This window comes from Chiroxiphia lanceolata, chromosome 8 (assembly GCF_009829145.1).
Source record: "Chiroxiphia lanceolata isolate bChiLan1 chromosome 8, bChiLan1.pri, whole genome shotgun sequence".
NCBI lineage: Eukaryota > Metazoa > Chordata > Aves > Passeriformes > Pipridae > Chiroxiphia > Chiroxiphia lanceolata.
Genome location: NC_045644.1, coordinates 37026021 through 37048822, shown reverse-complemented (window position 1 = coordinate 37048822; position 22802 = coordinate 37026021). Strand labels below are relative to the sequence as shown.

The 22802-nt window shown below is 49.4% G+C and overlaps 1 protein-coding gene across 3 annotated transcripts; it reads right to left on the bottom strand.

Moving 5' to 3' along the window:
• Positions 1-402: 402 nt before the first annotated feature.
• On the bottom strand, positions 403-22797 carry TUBGCP2 (tubulin gamma complex associated protein 2). Of its 3 annotated transcripts, none has more exons than XM_032694344.1 (18): positions 22724-22797; positions 21468-21631; positions 20409-20537; positions 19944-20120; positions 17513-17672; positions 16365-16572; positions 15215-15414; positions 14069-14258; positions 13400-13545; positions 12605-12785; positions 11484-11664; positions 11114-11286; positions 9287-9415; positions 8697-8817; positions 7134-7277; positions 6475-6603; positions 5590-5753; positions 403-721 (listed from the first exon to the last, which is right to left on the bottom strand). In XM_032694344.1, the coding sequence occupies exons 2-18, from the start codon at positions 21615-21617 to the stop codon at positions 616-618; spliced, it is 2688 nt and encodes an 895-aa protein (XP_032550235.1). In that variant the 5' UTR covers positions 21618-21631; positions 22724-22797; the 3' UTR covers positions 403-615. The 3 variants fall into 3 exon arrangements, with proteins under 3 accessions (XP_032550235.1, XP_032550236.1, XP_032550233.1); XM_032694345.1 differs by lacking the exon at positions 22724-22797 and adding an exon at positions 22095-22117; XM_032694342.1 differs by lacking the exon at positions 22724-22797 and having other exon boundaries at positions 21468-22126.
• Positions 22798-22802: the final 5 nt, after the last annotated feature.

The following is a 22802-nucleotide window of genomic DNA, read 5'->3' as shown; positions in this document are numbered from 1 at the left end:
ACCAGGAGCACTCAGCCCTGTGCCCACAGCCCTTACACATGTGCCCAGGTTCCCACTCTTGCCCCTTGGTCCCTGGCACATGTCTTGGTTACCCCTTGTCCCCGGGAGACATTTCTCTTCCAGCCTCTACCTCACCTGCTCCCAAATTGGCTCAGGCAACGTTTAGAGCTGCATGACTCTTGTTAAGGCTCCCTGAAACTCCTCTGCTGAGGGCTCAGCCCATACAATGTTTGGGTTGGAAAGGCCCTCAGAACTCATCCCATTCCAGCCCTGCCACGGGCAGGGACACCTTCCACTAGCCCAGGTTGCTCCAAGCCCCGTCCAACCTGGCCTTGGACACTTCCAGGGATCCAGGGGCAGTCACAAAAACTTGCACCTTGTTTACAGACAAAATAACCCTGATTTTTTGTTGTTGTTGTTTAATTTATTTTACAACACACAGACACGTCATTGTACAACACAGTAAAAAAAAAAAAAAGACGACTTGACAAAAAGCCTGTCGGAAGAACAAGTTTCATTACACACATCTCAGGAGACCGAACGTTCCCCCGTGTCTCCGGGACAGCCCTCGGCCGGTTTCCAGCTCCCCCTGTGGATGCGGAGGGAGGTCCCGGCTCACTGGGCGGGCACGGCCAGGCGGGGCAGCAGCGGCGCTGCCTTCTGGCTGCGCTCGGCCGACATGTGCTCCAGGCGCTCCGTGTAGAACCCGTTGAAGTCCAACCTGGGAGACAGAACACACCAGAGGTGGGGGACGCTGTGGAGGAACCTCCCCGGGGCCCCCGCAGCGAGCTCTGGCCCTGCCCGCGCCGGGTGGGTCCGAGCGAGGTGGGATGTCTGTGCTGAGCTGCAGGTGCTGGTGACACCTCTGGTGTGCCTGTCCCTCGACAACAGGCTCAGTGTCACCTGTGCTTTACATCCCAAATACATCGGGAAGGAATAAAGGCTCCCAGCCCCTCTCCGGAGCTGCAGCTCGACCTCCCAACGCTGCTGCAGTGTCACCTGGGGACAAGGGGCGGCGTGAGGGCTCCTCAGTCCCAGCGCCTTCCCGGCCACTTCCCACCTCCCCTTAACACCAGAGTGGGAAGGGACCCCCAAGGATCACCCAGTCCAGCTCCTGGCCCTGCACAGACACCCCAACAATCCCCCCCTGTCCCTGAGGGCATTGTCCAAACCCTCCTGGAGCTCTGGCAGCCTTGGGGCCGTGCCCACTGCCCTGGGGGAGCCTGGGCAGTGCCAAATCAAGACCAGACCCCACCACTACTGGTACTAATTCCCAGAGGAAACCCATGTATTATTCCCTGCAACCACCACATAATGTTGTGGTTTCCATCCCCACCACCTCCTTGCTAACACTGGCACACTTCACACAGATCCACGATTCACCAAGACGAGCAAGAGATTCTCAGCTACAACCACCAAGTGCTGCTGATGCTTGTAAACACCTCTCCAAAACAGGCAACATCAGGGATACTGTAATCCTGTCTCCTTGATAATCCTAAGAGATGCCACAGAACCACCCATCCCCACACCTGCTGCGACCTTCCCACGGCAGATCCCAAAACAACCACGGCATGTGCAGCTCTTACCCTCGTGTGCCCTGGGACACTGAATCAGTGCAAGCCTGTGAATCACACCAAAGTTACTCTCTCCATTTCTCAAATTAGGTTGCTCCAAAACCAACTGAATGGGCACAATATTTGAGTTTCATGTTGCTTAACAACCTCACACAAATGGCAACAAATTGTTCCTTGACATTTTTTGGTGCCTGCAGAAAACAGAGCCTCGACAGATGGAATTTATCTGTTGCTCTCTCCTGGTTGAAAAGCTTACATTGCTTTCATCCTTCAGGAATTGTACCAGGGAAACCTGGCACTGAGGTGAGTGTACTGACCAAGTTTTGATTCAAACATAAGGTCAGGACTCAGCCTCATCACTGCTTTGAGGACCTGCTCCATTTCTAAAGCTGTTTTATTGGTGAATTGTAGATTTTTCTTGGCTTCCCTTTCAGCTGTTTTCAGGTTTTAATGATCTGTGATAACTATTTCTTAAGAATTTGTGTGGTGCTGCCTCAAAACCTGCTTGCACTGCAGTTTCTTCCTCTGTAGTTGGAACTGGGGTTTGCATCACTTCACGTCCCAGTGACTTACTCTGAGCTCAGCTTCCTCCAAACTGGTGAAGGAAGGATGTCTGAAAACCGCACTGATGGTAAGATTTCTAAGAATGTGGACTTAACCCTTCTGACAAAGCCCCCTATGCTCTAATTCTTCTCCTTTTCACCCCTGGGATGTGAAGGAATAACTGGAGAGTTCCTGCAGTTGCCAACCCTCTGTCAGCACTGCTGCTGATGGAGCCATGGAACAGCTGCAGCTGTGCCAGGGGAAGTTCAGGTTGGATCTCAGGGAAAGGTTCTTCCCCCAGAGGGTGGTTGGCACTGACCAGGCTCCCCAGGGCAGTGGGCACAGCCCCAAGGCTGCCAGAGCTCCAGGAGAGTTTGGAGAGTGCCCTCAGGGACAGGGTGGGATTGCTGGGGTGTCCTGGGCAGGGCCAGGAGCTGGACTGGATGATCCTTGGGGGTCCCTTCCAACTCAGGATATCCTATGATTCTGTGAGGCACTTGAGCAGGACTTGGGCACACCAGAGACCTGCAAGTCACCTGTGAGCTCTGAAGGAAACCCTCTGTATCTCCATCATCTGTTGTTTGAGGCCACAAACAAAATCAACAGTTGTGCCTCAGTTACTCAGTATTATAAACTGAATAAACATTAACCAGGATCGAATAAATGATGAGCAAGTACCACAATTGTGAATAAAGGGCTATTCTGTTATCTACCTGAAATGCTGACCATCACCCTCGAAAAGCACTCCTATAAAAAGGTTATAATTTATAAAAAAAGACTGGTATGTCTTATAAACTCTTCCATCTCTTTGTCAAATATGTTACTTCAGATGGCAACCGTCTCTGCTCCGGTTCTCGGGTTCCTGTTGCCATAGAGCCCAGGCCTGGAGCCAACAATCCCCACAGGCTCAATGAGAGCTGAATGTCACCCCTGGGCATCCACCGTGGGGCTTCCACTCCTGAAATCACTCCTGAGCAGCCTGCAGGGATGGAAAGACATGTCCCATGTCCCATGGCCTGTTAACATCCACCATTTCCACCATGGAAATGTTTGTCAGGAGAGGTCCAGCTGCCTCCAACGTCTTGGTGGTTGGACCAAGTGGTTCCAGACAGTCCAAACTGGGATGGGGGGGGACTTGATAGTGATGACAGTGCTGATGGCATAGACTCAGTATTTCTTTCCTCAATGGAACTGGGGCATGGAAATAATGGGGGCAAAGGACCCAGACCTTCTTCTGAGCCACTGGATGCAGCTCACGTCATGTTCTCAATGTAACCCACTTGGTAACAGCACTTGGTTTCCTCAGAACCCCCTGAACCACCACGCTTCTCCTTTTCCCTCAAGCAGGAAGTACTGCTTGCAAAATCCAACCTCTCCATATTTGGAAGAACTGGCTCCAGAGGTTTCCCAGCTCAGGAGTCACCCGTGAGCCACCTGAGTGTGACACAAAGGTGGAGGGCAGTCCCTGGCCAGGGCAGCACGGACAGGGCACAGAGCCAGGCTCCACAGCGCAGCACCAGCCTGTCCCACCCCTCTGGCATGTGTGTGATGCTGACACGAGGCTCTTCTGTGACTAGGGTAGGTCATCTGTCTTCAGCACTGTGCTGGCCATGCCCTGTGCACCCTGAGCAGCTGGATCACGGAGGGAGTCGCCATCAAGATCTCCTGGACGGAGCACCACGAACAAGCCTGTCTGTCAGAACTTGTTCTGGCAGTGATGAAAATGCAAGTGCTGGATGAAGAAGGAGGCAGAGCTGGAGCACTGAGGAGGAGGAGGAAATGTTCTTGCCTGGATGACTCAACTGCTTGTGGTCCCCACCCCTGAATCCAGCCCGACTCTGGATGCTCCTGTGACACCCAGGAGTGACGGCAGCCAGGGAAGAGTGAGAGCTTAATCCCTTCGGCCCTTTCCTACAGATGGATCCTGCCTGTGACCTACAACAGCCTGGTGATGATGAACAAGGATGCCCAGGCAGATGAGGGATGACATAAAATGTTGGGAAGGCCTTGATAAGCTGCACCTGCGCCTCCCAAAAGGCTTTGAAGAGACTTGGCTGTCCTGGTTAGAACTGAAAGGAACAGCAATCACTTCTGCAGCTGGGGCCTGCACTCACAGCCACAAAAAACAAGTCTTGGGAATCTTGGAAGTCTTTGAACAATTTCCAAGATGAGGAGGAGACCTCTGACTCTGGTCACTTCAGAGACAGAGTGAAGCAGAGTTTTTAGGGCTGTGGAGAAGCCCTAAGTTCCCATTTGCATCCACCCACAGGGGCAGCTCTGGAGCTGGGAAGCTCCTACCCTGACAGGGGGGTGGAAGCAGGAGAGCTCAGAGCACCAAGCAGCCCTGTGGCACTGCATTTCCTTTCAGATGCCTGTGAGTATCCTTAAATAAGGAATACAATCCTACGAGGAAGAAGCCAAGACATTCTCTGCAGTGCTGTGGGAGCTGGGGGGCTGGACTCTGCTCCTGGAAGCACCAAGGTAACAGTGATGACAGGGTCTAGTGCTCAGCCTTGGCCTCAGCCATGGCAACACCTCTCAGCTCGAGCAGGAGGCCAGGGGTTGTGTGAGCGTGTGGGAGTTGGCTGGACAAGAAGTTCTCAGAAGAAAAGGACAACTGGAAGAGCAGTTTCCCATGGGAATACTTCACCAAACAGTGTTTGCAAAGGTCAGTACCAGGATCCCTCGACAGCCCTGCCAGATGCTGTTAGAAAAGGACAAAGGCATGAGGAGGGGACAACAACCTCCTGAAAAAAACACTGCTGAAACCTTTTCTCTCTCTGCTTTCAGGGGTAGCACATCTCAGCAGAGGTGTGAGGGTTATCAGCCAGCCATAAAAGATGGGCAGTGAACAGAACTTCCATGGTAATTTTATTGAAAATACGCAGGTTATAAACACAGCAGCAAAACCTCCATCTCCTCTCTCTCTCTCTCTCATATCTTGTGTACCTGCCTTTTATAGATTTCCAGAGGAATTCTGATTGCCAAGAGGCTGCTTATTGAAAGAAATGCAGTATGTGAACTTAAACCAGCCACTCTGTGATCAAACCCCTGCACAGCTTTCTCATCACGGGATACTTATGCTGCATTCAGGAATCAGAGTATTCACCGTCTCCAGAGTGAGACAATCCCCAGGAAAACTTACACTACATTTACAACATTAATAAACAAATTTCACATAATTCAAAGGAATGTGCTTTGGGGTTTTTTTTTCAAGCTTTAGGTTGAAATTCAAAGCAGTGTACAATGATAGAATGGACTGGGTTGGAAGGGACCTTAAAGCTCATCTGTTTCCAACCCCCTGCCAGGGGCAGGGACACCTTCCACTAGACCAGGTTGCTCAGAGCTCCCAAATATATATATTTCTCGTGCTTCCAGTATTTTCATTGATGCACAGTTATAATCAGCGATTCCTGAGCTGAATTTGGGCCCCACAGGAGGGGAAGCTAGAGACAGAAAAGGACTGGCTCACCTGTAGATGATGTTGAGCATGCTGTGCTCACAGTCATTGGTGCTGTAAACGCTCAGTTTGTCCAGCAGGTCCAGCAGGTGTGTGGAGAAATTGCTGTCAAACTTGTTGATGGTGGCTTCAAAGCCAGATGTGAGGTGGAGGTTGTCAGCATGCTCTGCTAAAAGCTGCAGAGACAAAGGCAGAGTGGCCCCATGTGTTTGCTGACCTGCCCTTGCCAAGGAGATACAGTTATTCCCTCCTTTTCCTAACCTGCTCAGAATTACTGCCGTGACACTTCCAAGATAGTTGCAGAGTTCTTAGTAGTTAAAATCCTTGCTGTGCCCAGCCTGGGAGAACCCTGGAGTAGATCCCAGTAGAGTTATCCACAAACAGACCCAGTAGAATTATCCAAAAATATATGCTGCCACTGTTTATTTTCAAGCAGGAGGAAAAGACATTAAGCAGAGAGTGTGTGCTGCCCAAGACAGGCTGCAGAGCACACCAAGCACATCCTCTGGGCATCCAGGCACAGAAAAATGGACAAGACAAATATCCCCAGGTATGAAGGCAATGGGCTGCAAAGAGCCCACCTCACACCCCAGCAGAGCTCTGGAAATCAGAGAGCTCTGGTGCTGCAGAAAGCCTCTCTGGGGGTACCCACTGCACAGTGAAAATACAACTAAGAACCTAAAAAACAGAGCAGGGACTGCTGTGGGAGACAGGGCCTCCAAAGCAGACTTTGAGATCACCACCAGTGCTCCAGCACCGCCCACAATTCCACAGAGACTGTGCTTTTGGGGTGCTCTGGGAACTAGGAAGGTCTGTCTGCAGGAGCTGGGGCACTATCCTGCCCAGCCTGCCCCCCAGGCAGAGGGAAGGGCCCGGCCACCCCTCCCCATGTCCCACCTTGTTGGTCAGCTTCTTCTTGGCAGCCTCCTCGGCGCGCTCCTCCTCCGTGGGGGGGCCCAGCATGGTGCCGTGCTCCAGGGTCAGCCTCTCCAGCTCACTGTCCAGCTTCATGCTCTGGGTGAACCTCTGGCAAGGGCACAGGGGTGGGGAAGTGGTTACAGCCCCTTCTTTCCACCGTGGCAAAGCAGGAGGCTCAGCTCTGCTGGCCCTGCAGCTGCTGAACTCCCAGGAAAGCCAGCTCTGAGGCTCAATTCATGATGGTGACACACAGATCTCCATAAACCCAAAGGAAGGTGGGCTTTTTTAAAGCCATGGGCTCCCTGGTGCTGGCCAGAATGTGCCCAGTCTCCATCAGTCCAACCACCTGACCCTGAAAAGAATGCATCTGCAGAGCCCTACATCTTACAGCCCACGTTCTGCTGCAGGACTGGCTGGAGAGAGGGAATGATCTCAACATGGAAAAAGGAGAGCACAGGGAATTTTGTGGAGCAAGAGGCCACAGAAACCACTCGGGAGAGGGTGTGAGCCATCAGGCTCTAAAGCCTGCTGACACAGGGAACTGAGGCTCGTCCACGGGCGCTGAGCACAGGAGGGGCTGGCAAAAGGGACTGTCTCAGCTGGCTGGCACCCAGAGCAGCTGGCAGGGCTGTACACACCTGCATGCAGTTTGTGAACATGACACAGACAGACATCAGCTTGGAGAAGATCTTGAGCAGCTCTGGGTTGGTCAGCATGCAGTCCTTCAGGCAGTTGTCCAGGAAGCTCGTGTGGTGGCTCAGGACATCGTCGATGTTGGATGCCTGTGACAGGACAGGACAGCAGTGACAAACCAAACCTGGGCTCATGTGCTGCACTCTCCCAAAGCTGTACCCCAGCACCCTGCCCTGACAGGGATCTCTCAGCCATGCTGGTGAGAAACTCCTCAAGTGCCTTCCAGAAACATCCTGAGACGGAGATTGAATCTGCATTATTGCCTTCAAAGGCTTTTAACCTTTGATTTGTCACATCACCTCCTCAACCAAATTATGTTTTCCTTAATCACCCAAACCCTCCACCAGAAAGGACAGAGTTATCTGCTTTATGCCATGCACTTCCTTTGCTTTTAAATGTGCCTGTCATGCCCACTCCCACCTTCACAATCTCAGTGAAAATAAGTGGAAAAGATAAAAACAAATCAAAGAACCTTAAATGTCAATAAACATATAAGGCTTAAAACATACAGGTTATTCAGAAATGTGCTTCAGGAGCCAATAAGGAACTGGGACATGCAGTGCTGCAAGGACTCTAAGATTTTTGTCCAGCTCTGCTACTTCAATGGGCTGTTTCAGTCTTGAGTTTTAAATGACAGACTAAACCCCCCCTCTCACTCTGTACAATTATGGGATGTCCTGAAGCTCATTCCTGGTTTCAGACAGGCAGGTGGGTCATGAGATGGGAATGTGTTCTTCTCCAAGATAGAATAAAGGCATCTTGCATGCCCCTCATGAGATAAAACCCGATTCTTGCAGTTTTTTGTTAATTAACTTCTGGGGAAGTTACTCAGAGCAGTGAACCTGAAATATTCTGTAACACACCTGGAAAATCCCACAGCTCAGGACATCACATCTCTGTGAAAGGAACCCAAATGATGCCTTGCCCAGATCCCCTCTCAACAGGCATAAGTGAGCTCAGCTCAACAGGGAAGTGAGCTGAGCCTCTCCCAGATCACACTGCAGTGGAGAAGTGCTGCAGCCTTGCCCACCTGCAGTGGGAACAGACATGTGGAATAGCCACCTGAAGCAGGAAGGCCCTGTTTAATACTGGACAGTCCTAACATCCCAGTTCTTGGTAGCTGCATGGAAGAAAAAGCACAGACTCCATTTTTAAGAGCATTGTAAGTCAGCCAAGGAATCAGCTGGAGATGCTTGGACTGGTTTATGATCTTTGCACTCTGCATCCTTCTTCCTTTCCCACAGTTCTCTTTCTTCTGTGTATGGGAATGTTCAGCAGAACAGCCTTTACATAAGAGGGTGCAGGGTGTGAGCTGGGCAGAGACAGGAGGATGCAGCACAGGGAAGGAGTATATGACATAAAGCAGAAAGGTGATGCAGAACAGCAGCACCACAAGTGCCTCCAACAAAACCAACAGACTCCTGCAGTAACTGGGATTAGGTATTTTTTTCCCTATATTAAATTTGCCAAGACCTCCATTCCAACTTCCCTCAAGCACTCACACTCACCAACTTCAGGTTCTTCTCAAGAATGTGCCATGTTGGCTCCATCACTTCAAACATCATGTAATACTGGATATTCTGCACAAAATTCAGCATCCGCTGCCGCAGTGTGAAAGCACCAGCAAACCTAGGGGAGAAATCACACCCACACAGCTCAGAGCTAGCAAATGCCACCAAGAACTATCACCAGGCTTCCACAGCGAAGCAGAGCTAAATATTTCTGTCCTAGCAAATTCCCTGCTGCAGTGTGAGAGGGATTATAAAGCCAATGCAAACCATCTCTGATTATTTGCCCGTATCCCAATGGTTTTCCCTCAATTACCAGAGTCAGAGTTTTGAACCTGTTGCAGAATGGACAATGACTTTGAATATTTGCCTACATTCAACTAAAATTTTAATATTAAATATTAAAGCAATTTTACTAGTGTAACTATTGAGTGAAACCTAAAATGTTATAATTTGAGCTCTCCCAGCCTGTAAAACACTTGTAAGGATCTTTTTTGTGTCAATATTATCTGAGCCATGTCATGATGTACCTAAACAGCAAGAAGGAAACCCAAAACTGATCCAGCTGAGAAAAAAGAAAAAGGCCATACCACTTAGCTGAATGCAGGGAGAATTGCTTGGCTGTCTTATTGCTGATCCACACGTTGCACAACTGCCTTTCCACATGTTTGCAATAGAACATGTGTCTGAAAAGCATCTGGTACCTTGTCAGTGCTTTCCTGGAAAGAAAGGAGAAACCCATCCAGTTCTTGATTGACAGACTAAGCTGTGAAGGCTGAGGGCTGCTCAAAGGTAAAGAGACCCTACACAATATGTTCCTCACGCCTTCAGACGCACACAGATCGCACTGAAACAATCTGAACCAAAGGGAAAAAGAACCACATTTGTAACCAACCCAAAGAATTTCTCTCCAAGGAGTCCCTCCTCCGTATTTCCTGCCAGTGGGTACATCACCAGCCTCCTTCAACCCCCTCGAGCTCCACGCACAGAGGTCACTCACAGAGGGGGAGTGAGGGCTGAAAGCCCGTGGTCTTGTACCCACTGTGCTAAGGCTGCTGTGATCACCCAATAATTCACCAGGATTTTCCACAGAAAGGGAGAAAAAGCGGTAACCAAGCTACAGGCAGCATTACCCCAGCAGCAATGCACTGTCACAAGCAGATGGGGCTGCTTATTTATAGCTCCAGGGACTGGATTCAGGTCTGTGCTCAGACACTTGAGCGTAGGTGTCTGCACAGCTCCAGTCAGTACAGTTCAGGAAACCTCACCAAATCCTATTTTCACTTCCACAGCTCCCATCAGAGCTAACACACTCCACTGGAAAGAAAGAGATGCAATTCCCAAAGCATCACGTCGCTAGAAAAAGCGATCCCGCTGAATTTTTAGAGGGGAAATTAAGGGACCAATTCATTGGTGGCATTTAGCAATTCGACATCTGTCACCTCACCCTGTTCATGCAACGCTGCTTGTCCCACAGCAATGGGTCTGCCAGGGTTTCTCCAGGCAAACAAGAGGCAGATCCCTGTGGAAAAACGAACCATTCCCGCACAACTCCATTAAATGCAAAATAGTTTGCTATCAATCCCCTACTAGCAGCCTGCACCCCTCCAGTTTGCAACCAAGGGATACCAGAAAGTGCATTTTTCTTCTGCTCTCCAGGTCTGAGGTATGTTTGATTCTTGCATGGAAACCCCCTTGTGAGAGTTCATATTCTCATGGAAGATACTTCAGAAAGCCAAGGGCACGTGAAATCTAGGTGGCCAGTCACAGCTGAAACCAAGGACCAGGCTGGGAAAGCATCCCTAAGAGAACTGGGATTGTTCAGCCTGGAGAAGAGAAGCTTTGGGGTGACCTGATTGTGGCTTTCCAGGGCCTGAAGGGAACCTGCAGGAAACACGGAGAGAGACTTTTTACAAGGGCCTGGAGTGACAGGACAAGGGGGAATGGCTTCAAAATGAAAGAGAGGAGGTTTAGATGGGATATTGGGAAGAAATTGTTCCCTGTGAGGGTGGTGAGGCCCTGGCACAGGTTGCCCTGGAAGTGTCTAAGGCCAGACTGGATGGGGATTGGAGCAAGCTGGGGTAGAGGAAGGTGTCCCTGCCCATGGCAGGGGGTGGAACACGATGAGCTTTAGGATCCCTTCCAACCCAAACCATGCCATGATTCTCTGATCTACGTCTTCCCACCACTTCAAATGAAGATCTGACTTCCCAAGCGTGCCTCAGACACGGGGCTCTACTGAAGAGACAACCCATTATGCACAGTATACAAATGAGACAAGCAGGGCTCAGCAACCCCAAAGCATCCCTTACTCATCAGCAACTTATAACACCACTTTAAACAGACAGGATTTCCAGTATCTGCCATGTGGAAACGTGCTTCAACCCCATTTTTCCTTCAATGGGTTGTCACCTTACCTGTTTATGATAAGGGACAGAGGCCACTTAACGATGTAGTCAAAGGAAAATGCTTCCAGGCCGCTGAGGGTGAGCTCTGTGGGGTCTGCACTGATGATGGCCTTCTCCTGCTTGGTTTCTATGGCCAGCACTCTCAAGAGCTGCGTGATGAGGTCATGGGGCATCAGGTCAATCTATAAAGGAAGAGCAGGAAAAAAAATGAACCCCCAGGTTATTCACAACTACCGTGTAGCACGTACAGAGTGCACGTGATCCCAGTGACACCCCAGTCACCACACCAACCTGGGAAGCAGCACGTTCTCACAGGCACACAGATCTTCCCAAATCATGGCAGGCCTTCTTGCTAAATTCTGCTTCCATCCATTCTTACCTTTAAATCATCCTTGAAAGGGTCTGTGTTGGCTGTGCTCATCCTCAGGGCTAATTCCAGCAGGGCCTCCAGCCTCGTAGTTATGATGTCGTCTACGGGCTTCTTAAGCTCCTCTTCTGTGAGATCCATGAAGTGAACAAAAAAGTCCCCTTGATCCATCAGGAAATAGTGTTTTATAGATCTGCTCAAGAAAATGAAGGGACAATTGATTATTTTTTTTAAAGCCCAGGTTAATCCATATCAAACCCAAAGGAACAAAAGCAATCGATTCAACCAGGCCGCTGGGTTGGATCACAGAATGTTCCTCTTCCTAGAGAACACACAGCCATAAATAACCAGTTTGAAGACTAGTCTTTTATGGATGTCTCCCCCTCCCTACCCCCTCAGTCAGAACACTTTTGTGCAGTCAGATCAGGGCTGCTGTTGTTCTTTTTCTACCTCGAAAAATGCACCTCAGAAAAAAACCCTATGTATGCAACACATTGCTGGGCACAGGCTCCTGCTATCCTGAACAAATCCCAAATCTCCATGGTGTGCACATCCTGCAGAGGGGCAGCAACCAGTTCAGAGCAGAATCTTGGACTCCCCTCAGTGAACAAGTATCTGTGCAGATTTTAAGTCCAGTAGACTATTGTTACAATAGGACGCATAAACTTCGAATTTTCACATGGCACCAGAGAGGGTTAACTGCACTGGGACTGGAACTTGGAGATAGCTCTGAGGTGAGTCTGAGGATTAACCCAGAGCCTGGCCAGAGATCACACATGATAACTGCAGGCTTTGGAGCAAAAATAGGACCCTCACAGCCTTAACACAGTGTGGATGCAGACTCCTGATCTAACTGGGCTAGACAAAGCCCTGACCTAGTTTTGACAGCAGCCTTCCAAAGAAATTGGACCAGAGACCCCCAGATATCCTCTCCACTCAACATTCCTATGATTTTAGCCTTCTCTTTTTTCCTCTCTTCAGGTAAAAAACCCCAATCTTATTTTTTTAGGTCAAACTTCCTAACAGAAGTAGAGAGAACAAACTGATAACATCCCAAGAGAAGAGGGGTAACTACAAAGTGTCCCCTATAAGAAGCAATCTATTTATCATGCATTTAGTAAGATAAATCAAACCTTAGGTGAGCCACCAGCTCTTTCTCCTCCATCAGGAAGTCCAGGAGAACTTTGCTAGCATAGTTATATGCTTTTTCTATTTGTTCCACATAGGCTCTCTCTTTCAAAGTATAGATGACCTCCTTGGCCACAGGGCAGGTAACATCTCGCCCACACTCCCTTACAACATTTAAATATTTCCCTAAAAAGAAAAGCAAGAATGACCCATATTCATCCCCACTGTGCAGCCAACAGGGAAACTTCCACACCACCACCTTCAAGACATGCTGCAAAATGTTTACACCCAGTTCTACTGGGAAAGATTTACACACCTTTCAAAAGATGACGCAGAATTTTAAAGTAGGCACCTGGTATCACATTTAAGGAGACTGAGGAATGGTTTTGTTTCCCAGTGGCGACAAAACATCTCTGCAGATGGCCTGAAACTTTGCAGATGAGGTGCTGCTCTTCAGAGGGGTTTGTACTTACGGACAGTGGTGGCCACCAGGTTGCTTGTTTCATTTAACCCCCCAGATTAGCACTCAGGTGGCCAAACCCCAGCTGCCCAGCTCCATCCAGCTGGAAAACCCTCCCCACAAAACAGCAGTGAGACAGACAGCTCCCCTTGCTGCTGGACTCCTTCCCATGCCTTGTTTCTTCTATAGGATTTGGTGTTCTTTTTAAATCTGACCCTTCTATTCCTCCAAATTCAGAGGGCAATGCCATAAACTGGCCAGGCCTGACAACGTTTCTGTCACCTTCACACAAAGGCATGTCTCCAGATTCCTCTCACATCACAAGTGCACCTGCACCTACCCGTGCTCAGGATTTTGTCAGCCATTTTCTGCAGGAATGAGGGAATCTGCTGCTGAACAACAGTGTATCTTTGATCCCAGTACTTGTCATTATAGTCCTCCTGAATCTTCTCCTTCTGCAGCTCATGTTCCTCCACCATGAACTCACTGGATAGAAAGCAGAGGTTTAGAAGCAGGAAGTGGTACAATGAGGATTACTTTTTTCCCCCTGTAAACTGGCAATATGGGCTATCAGCAACAAGGTCTCATGAGAACACATGCCAGTCAAGAGCTGAAACCAGCCTGTATTTCAAGCAAGAGAAGCATTAGGCAATGTCTCTGCTAATCTGCAATCAATTACAACAGAAGCAGAATTTTATAGGGTTCACAAACCATGTTTAAACATTGTCTGGTTGTCAATGCAGAGGAAGCTGCCTTTGTCTGCCTTAATTAATTCAGGCATTAGTTTAAGGCATTATTTCAGCTATTTTAACCTGAGCTTTGCCCCCACTTTGGATTCAGAAATGCAGCAAAAACTATTAAACACAGAGAAATGCTTCAAATGATTCTACAAAAGCCCAAAAAACTTCAGAGAGGGTTGTTCCAGGCCCCCAGGCTATACAGATTCGACAGAGAAGATCAGTGTTTCTTAGCTGTTGCATTTCGTTTTCATCCCTTAACTGTTCTTTACCTGTAGGGATCATTGATGATGCCTCGATATATCCACTTCTCCAGGATTTCAAAATAAGGCACACTGGCTGCCTTGGTTAAATACAGGCACAGCTCCTGGGCCTGGCTGTCCCCTGTGTAATTGAAAGTCTTGTCATGGAGTAGGCTCAGGGTGGATCCTCCCATACACTCACCCTTATCCACGGAAGTAGCTGGAATTTAAAAATGTAGATATATAAGGCACTTACATCCTGAAATGTCCTGAAAAAAAACCCCAAATGGTCTCCAGACTAAAAAACCCTCCAGGGCAGGAGAAGTGAACTCTGGCAGACACAAGATACACTGTGGCTTAGAGTCCAAAAACCTCTCATGCTGAGGGGACCATGGGTAGAGATCCACTTCCCAGGTGGGGATGGAAGAAACACACACTCCAGTGACCCCAAACCCCCCTAATCTTAAAAGCCTTGGTTACAACACTGCCACACATATGGCTCAAACACCAGGATTTAGGGAGGTAATTAGGGAAATCTGAACAAATATTTAGGTCCAGATAAATTCTCTGGGCTGAGTAATGTACAAGTATTCTCACATCTGTGACCAACAACATCATGCAACAATGGCACAGTCCAGGACTGGACAATACCAAAAGGCCAACAGGTACAAGAAGGGCAATTCCAGTTGGAGAAACAGAAAGAAATGTTCACAAAGAGGGTGGTGATGTCGTGGGAAAGGGCCCAGAGTGGCGGGGGATTGTCCAGACTTGCTTGGACGTGGCCCTGAACAACCTGCTGTGGCTGTAAGCAAGGGGCTGGACTGGGAACTTCCAGGGATCACTTCTGGTGGAACCAGTGTGTGGTTATACACCCACACACAGCTGGAGAGGGGTTTGGAAAGAAGCTGAGCAGAGACAGCAGTGGTGGATACAGCTGATGGGAAGGGCATGGGCTGTGAAGGTAAAGGACATGGACATGCCTCTTGACAGCTCCAAAGGGCAGGTTGGGCCCTAGAGCTCTCCAAAAACAGAGCAGTGCCCCGACAAGTACAATTCCCCTTGGCTTTCTCCTTTAATAAAACAGAAAATTAAAATGAGACATGCCCTGCCTGTATTGCTGCTCTGCACAGTTCTCAGAAGCTGTCAAAATGTAATGACTGGATTTTGGGAGTTTACCAAGTGAAGCCAGAATCTCCAGGGTCCTCATTGTGGGCTGGATATAAAACCACAGTTTCTGCAGCGACAGAAGTCCCTGTCTCTGAAGGTGTTCCAGCTGGGTAATTAGGATCATGTATTCCTTGATTAGAGTCCTCATGGCAGCAGCCAGAGCATGATTCACCTGTCCATACTCAAAGGAAGACTTCTCCTCTATAAACCTGTAAAAAGCAAAACACAGACTCTTTCAGGCGAGGCAACTTCTACCATTTTCAGGGATTTTACCTTCAGGACACTGTACAAGAACACAAGTGTGCTGGAAAATGCACTGGTCTTCAGCTTGAGTGCCTCTATTTCCTGGTAGGAATGGGGAATACACTAGTACACTTCCTAGTAGGGAAAGCTGTGGGAAGATGTTTCCTCTCCAGTTGCAGGGGAACTAAAATCATTTGCAAAACCACTGTGTAGAAGAAGAGAGGTAGGATTTTCAAGGTGATTGTCTTTGCATAAGCAACAGATCAGAGGCCAGGAAAAGATCTCAAGAGGCAGGAATGTGTGGGAAAAGCAGTGGTACTGGATTCTGACACCACATGGCACAGCAGGGATTCATCTGACCAGATTCAGATGGCTCCAGACATGTTAGTGCAGAGAGACAGATGCCTCTGAACACAAGTCATATCATCTGGAAGGAGATGTGTAGAAGAGGTTGGATGAATCACATCCTAAAAATGCTTCTTTTTTCTTGGCACCTTATGCCAAGACCTTTCAACAATTACTTCAGGTATCTATGAGAACAGTAGGTTCTCCTGCTCAGAATCACAGAGAGGTTGTCTAGTCCTGGAAGCCCAGAGGAGAGCAAAAAGCAGGAAACATGGAGAAATTCATGGGAAGAGACAAACCAGAGTAGTTGAACAGATCCTAATTGCACTTGGCCTGAATTTACAAGGTCAAGTCTGGAAAAAAACAAAGGTGTGTGAATGAAAAAGCAAACTGGTAGCACGAAGGAAAAACCCTGCAAAAGCAAATGTAGCTAAAACCAACCCAAATAAATTGTCACTCATCTCATATCCCCAAGGGTTTAAATTAAGCCTGGAAGTTAACAGTTGTAGCATGACAGATTCCTTATGCTCAAAGGAGAACCTCCTGCTCTGACAGAAAACAGCTTGGGTACCTGGTGACAGCAGAGTAACTTGCTGCCACAGGAAGAATCCTGGTCACCAGCTCCTTGATGGACAAGTCCAAGTTGGGATCGACTGAGAAGGCTCTGTTCTGCCTGCCCACGAGAGGCTGTGCTGTGATGTACCTCCCATCCACACCAATCAGAACATACAGCAAGTCCTCCACAATCATGGATTCCTGGGAAGCCAGTGGCAAGGTACCTGTTTCCAAAGAGAGGACGGAAAACGGACACAGTCAAGACGTGCCAACCTGATCATCCACTCATTTCAGTCTCGTACCCCAAGCTTGGAAGGGACACACCCCCCCAAAGAGAGCAAAGGGACATCACATAAAGCCACATCAGGATGTAGAGAAATAAAACTTGAGCTAGGGTCGACTCCAAGATGATCTACCTTGCTTTCCTGGAAAACAATCCTTTGCTCATTCATACCCAAAGCAACCCAAGCAGACAGGGTTACACATCCCACACCTGTGGCCAAGAGAATATCACCTGCAGCTCAGGCTGCTGATCCTTCCACCCTGAAGGGCTCAGTTATACTGAAACCAAGGAGTTCCATTCTCATCAACAACTTCCCAGAGCTCCCCTCCACTGAAAGACTCAAATGTCAAGAAACCAGCTCAAATACAGACACAAAGAAATGCCAGCCCAGCAAAAGCTGCAGGTGTGCTACAAACTGTGGAGTCTCTGAATGGTGCAGTCAACTAAAAACCAGCTGTAAGAAGCATAAAGGACCCAAGTCCTTTAATATATATGTATAATCAAGTGCATCAGAAGATCAGGGAGCAGAGTGGCTCAGGGAGGTTGTTACAGTCTTAGGAGTTTTGTGGATTGATGAATTCTCCCTTGTCAGGTACAGCTACAGTATTTTCAGCTGAGAATACAGATGTGATGCTCCTACAGTTGGATTTTATGGAGGCTGTGACTCGAGAGAAAAAGGATTAGATCCCATGGAGTGGGAATTCAGCACAGGGTAAACACTATGAACAAAATAAGTTTGGGTTAATATTTGGGGTTTCTTGAACCTGCTCTTCACCTGAAGAGCCAGGTTTTGCTTTCATTCTGAGCATGAACATCTGAACAGCTTCTGAATGAGTACAAACCACTACAAGCCAGTGCAATTTTCTCTGCGTATCACATACCTATTGGTACTGTTGTGTCAGTGCTTAAACTGGTGCCAATTAAGAAATCTCCAAGAAGTGCAGGTCTCTCATACACCCAGGATGGAAACACTGGAATGGGCTGACCAGAATTCTTCTTGTTCTGCTTTTCTCGGAGGATTTTTCGTGTCAGCTCAAGAGGCTGTTGGGAAAAGAAAGAAGGAGAAAGAAGGGAAACAAACCCCCAGGAGACATTCAGAAGGCCAAGAAATTTTTAATTTCAAGCAGAAATTGACTGTAAACTGATGGACTTGAGAACATAAAGTAGAATAGCTGCTGTTTCAGTAGCACAGTGTAGGGTTTAGTTTGCCAGCGCCATTTAATCTAGTGGTCTCAGTGCTGCAGAGGTGATTTTTTTAATACACTTGGCCTTTTCACCAGGGGGTACATCAAATAATGCCTGCCCACACCCCTCCCCACCAGCCTGGGTGCAAGGGCACACACAGGGGAGCAGGATGGGGACATGCACAACCACCAGGCAGTGGTTACGGGAGAGCAGCAAACTCCTTCCAGAAGCAGTAAGCACAAACATCCTATTCCAGGGGCACTGAACACCTCTGAACTCAGTGCCAAATGCAATCCAGACAATCCACCCACAGAGAAAATGATGGAGTTTTTCACTCTCAGTAGGAGTCAGTGAAGGAAGTGAGCTCTTAAAAGACTGAAAGACTTTCCACCCCCAGCTCTGGGTCTCTGACACTAAAATAAATGGAGTGCAAGACCAATTATCAGCTGGAGAGGCTTGTGAGATGCACAGCCTACAGGAACACTTAGAGCCCCAAGAGCACAAACACAGGGCTTACAAAGGCCATGTCCTAAACTCCACAAATGTGTGTGTGTAATGGGATATGCACAGGCTCCATTTACTTTCCTACTTACACCCTGTGTGGGTGATCTGCTGGAAGGACCCCAATTTCCTCTACTCCCCTAGCAGAAACAGGACTTGTATATGGAGAAATATGAAGTTTGGGTTGGGAGGGACCCCTTCTACCAGGCAACAAGAGATAGGACAATGGAAAACAGCCTCAAGCTGTGCCATGGGAGGTTTAGGCTGGATATCAGGAAGAATTTCTTCACTGAAAGAGTGGTTAATCATTGAAACAGGCTCCCCAGGGAAATGGTGGTGTCACCACCTCTGGAATTGTTCAAAAAATGAGCAGATGTGGCACCTGGGGACATGGTTTAGTGGGCACGGTGGTATTCAGTGGTAAGGCACCTCTGCTGCAGTTCAACCTGCTCTAGTGTGACTTTGTTAACTGGCAGAGTTGACACAGTTTTGGCTACAAAGGACAGAGCTGCCTGAAAGGGAACACCTCACTTCTCCCACCTTGATGATCCCTGGACCAAAACTGGTCCAAGCAGTAACTCCAATCACTGAATGACCTCTCTGACAGTGCCAAGTAATCCCAGGGCAGGTGGCACAGCACTTTGTGGCACAGGTGACAAAGCATGTGGGGCATGAATCACCTTCTCTCTGCAACCTGAAATTTAGGTCCTTGCCTTCACAGGCTGAATAAAACTCCCAGGGACTGGAAACATGGCCCCCAGGTGGCACTTCAGTGCCCATGGGACAGGGTGGCAGTTTGCCACTGTCATGTTGATGAACCTGCATCTGACATCTTAAGCACTGACATCCATGGAGGTAGAGAAAGAACCCATCTCTGTGCTCAGTAAATGTCCTTAGCTCCCTTTGTGATCCTCACAGACTGGAGATCTTTCCATGGCAGTGGCTGAGCAGATCTCCTTCCAAGGAATGCCCTCCTGCCCCAGCCCTTAATAACTCAGTAGCCCTGAGCCCATCAAGGCCTCTTAGCAGAGTTTCAGCTCTTAAAGTCTCAAAAAGTATGAATGGAGCAGCAGAGAGGCACAAATGTTTTCAACTGGCTTGCACTGCCATTTCAATCCCTCTGGCTGGGACCCACACATGCCAGAGAACACCACTTCCAGAGCTCCCAGGAAGGATGGGGACACACCACAAGGCTGCTGAGCACAGCTTAAAGCTGAAATGGGACCATGGAATTCCATTAACCCCAACCAGTCAGAACTGTCGAGGCCTAAACGTGACTGATCTTAGAATCACAGGATGGTTTGGGATGGAAGGAACCTTCAAGACCACCTGGTTCCACCCCCTGCCATGGGCAGGGACACCTCCCACTAGCCCAGGTTGCTCCAACCTGGCCTTGGACACTTCCAGGGATCCAGGGGCAGCCACAGCTTCTCTGGGCAACCTGTGCCAGGGCCTCCCCACCCTCACAGGGAAGAGTTTAACTATGAATTTAACCTTTAAGAACTTGACCTTAACTGACTAAAATAGAAGAAGGCCACTTTTTATTAAGAACAGCACCAAGATTTAATCTGATCTGACTAATTAAAAGGAAGATTTTGTGCCCAAAGCTTGGGAAGAGCTCTGTACCTGCTGTGCACTGGAGCTGGCTGTGACACTGCCCAGCTGCTTCCGCAGCTCCTCGAGCTCCTGCAGGGAGATCTTGGAAGTAGATGAGGGGATGGAAAAATTCGTGGTGCTGCTGGTTGCTGCATTTGCTGCGAGTTCTGCCCTTTCTTTAGCATTCTGTTGCAGATAGTGGAGTGTCTGTACATACACAAAACAGAGATAAGATTTTGTGAGTGCTGGACAGCACACACTAAGGCAAAAACCATATGACCATAAGCTTGTTGTGCTGAATCCGACCACAGATCTCTCTGTCCCAGTTTTCCACGGATTATATCAAGAGGAGTGTAATTCTCAGTAGTGCCTTAATAACTCAGTAAATGCTGGAACTGGTTATTTGTTGATTTTTATGGATTTCACCATCAGCTGTGCTCAAAACCATTGCATTGCTGCTACTGTTCAACACTCATTTCTAAAGGAAACACCAACCTCTTTGTCTTCAGTGAGTTTTGACAGCAGATAAACTAAAGAATCCAGATGCCTCGTGTTTTTAGACTTCAGCTCATCATATTTCTTTAAAAAATCTTCAGGAGTTCGAGTAAACTCTGCTATTTTTACCTGTAAAACACCACATTACTATCAATTACAAATAAAATTAAATTGAATTACAGCAAACATGCAGCTCAGGCTACATAGACATGAACTTTCAGACAGAGTTAGCAATTTTCTAGCACTTAAAGCTTGACAGGTGGATTGATTTTAACAGCAACAATAAAAAGCAGTATTATGGTCATAAAAGTATGCCTGGTCATGAAGGAGTTGTAGAGAGTGAGGAGGTCTCCCCTGAGACTCCTCTTCTCCAGGCTGAGCCCCTGCAGCTCCCTCAGCTGCTCCTCATAGCAGTTGTGCTTCAGACCCTTCACCAGCCTTGCTGCCCTTCTTTGGACACTGTCCAGCCCCTCCATGGCCTTCCTGAGCTGAGGGCCCAGAACTGGACACAGCACTCCAGGGGTGGCCTCACCAGTGCCCAGTCCAGGGGAAGAATCACTTCCCTGGTCCTCCTGCCACAGTGCTCCTGATCCAGGCCAGGATCCATTGGCCCTCTTGGCCACCTGGGCACACTCTGGCTCATGTTCAGCTGCTGTCACCAGCCCTCCCAGCTCCCTTTCTCTCCAGCCACTCTGTCTCCAGCCTGTGGGGCTGCTGGGGGTTGTTGTGGCCAAAGTGCAGGACCCGGCCCTTGGCCTTGTTGAACCTCATCCCGTTGGATTCAGCCCAACTCTCCAGCCTGTCCAGGTCCCTCTGCAGAGCCCTTCTGCCCTCCAGCAGCTTGACACTCCCCCCCAACGTGGTGACATCTGCAAATCTACTGCTGGTGGACTCGACCCCCTCATCCAGATCACCAATAACGATATTAAACAGATATTCCCGACAGTCTTCCCGCTGCACACCCGTAACCGCGACTCCAGATGAGATCACCCTGGGGGGGGTTTCTTTTCCTGCTGGATGACCCATTATGCCCAGAGAGAGCCGGGAGGGGGTGCTGACCTTGGCGCTGTGGGCAGACACGGTGGTGGTGACGTAGGGTGTGCGGTTCTTCTGCAGCAGGTCGATGTAGACCTCGGCGCCCTCCCCGCCGTGCACCCGCAGCAGGCTCAGCAGCTCGTTCACATCGTGGTGGATCCTGAACTCGTTCATGCTCCCTCCTGGGCCTGTGGGACACAGGGAAAAGCAGGGAGTTGTCCTTTTGTTGTACAAGCTGAATGAAAACACGCCTGGCGCACATGATGCTTCCAGCATGGAGATGCTTGGCTGGGATAAGGGAATGCGCCCAGAGGAAGCAAATGAAACCTTGTGGGGCCTGATTTAGCTACACTGGCCCAAACCCCACATCAAACAGGGGTGGGCCAGCAGAGGGATTTTCCACCTGCAAAGGGAAGCCCCTGACAGCTGACAGTGTCCTGACAGCTGGCACTGCTGCTTTCAGCAGCACGGCCACACTGCTGCTCCTGAAGTCACTCAGAAGCAGTTTTTCCCACATTCAGGGTCTTTATATTCCACTGCCCACTTTATTACGACCAAGCATCATATTCTGCAGTTACTTAAATGACAGTCTGAACGAGGCATCATGACAACAACCAAGGAGTTTAATGCAACACCGTGCACAGATTGTATCAGGCAGACACAGTGTAGATCCATGGATCAGGCACACGGACACACTCTTGGTTTGCCAAGGTCAGGGCATTGTTTAGGCTGGAATGGCTGCGGGTGCGGCGCTGGGAGCGGGATCGCGCCGGGCGGGTCCCGCTGCATCCCACGGCGGATCGCCCGGAGCGGCCCCCGGGCAGCGCCTCAGCCCCGGCCCGCTCCATATCCCATTCCGTCCCGCTCCATATCCCATTCCGTCCCGCTCCATCCCGACCCGTTCCTCTCCAACCCGTCCCGTCCCGCCCCATACCCCATCTCTCCCATATCCCATCCCGTTCCGCTCCATCCCGTCCCGTTCCTCTCCATCCCCCCCGTCCATCTCCATCCCGTCCCGCCCCACTTCATACCCCATTCTGTCCCGCTTCATCCCGTCCCACCCCACTCCATACCCCATTCTGTCCCGCTTCATCCCGTCCCGCCCCATATCCCATCTCTCCCATATCCCATTCCGTCCCGCTCTATCCCGTCCCGTCCCGCTCCATCCCGTCCCACTGCATATCCCATCCCGTCCCGCTGCACATCCCATTCCGTCCCGCCCCATATCCTATCCTATCCTATGCTATGCTAGTCCCAATCCCATCCCATCCCATCCCTACCTGTCCCGCCCGGAAGTGCCGCCGCGGGCGCCGGGAAGCGCGTCCCTGGCGTTGCGCACGCGCAGTGCCCGCGGTGTCG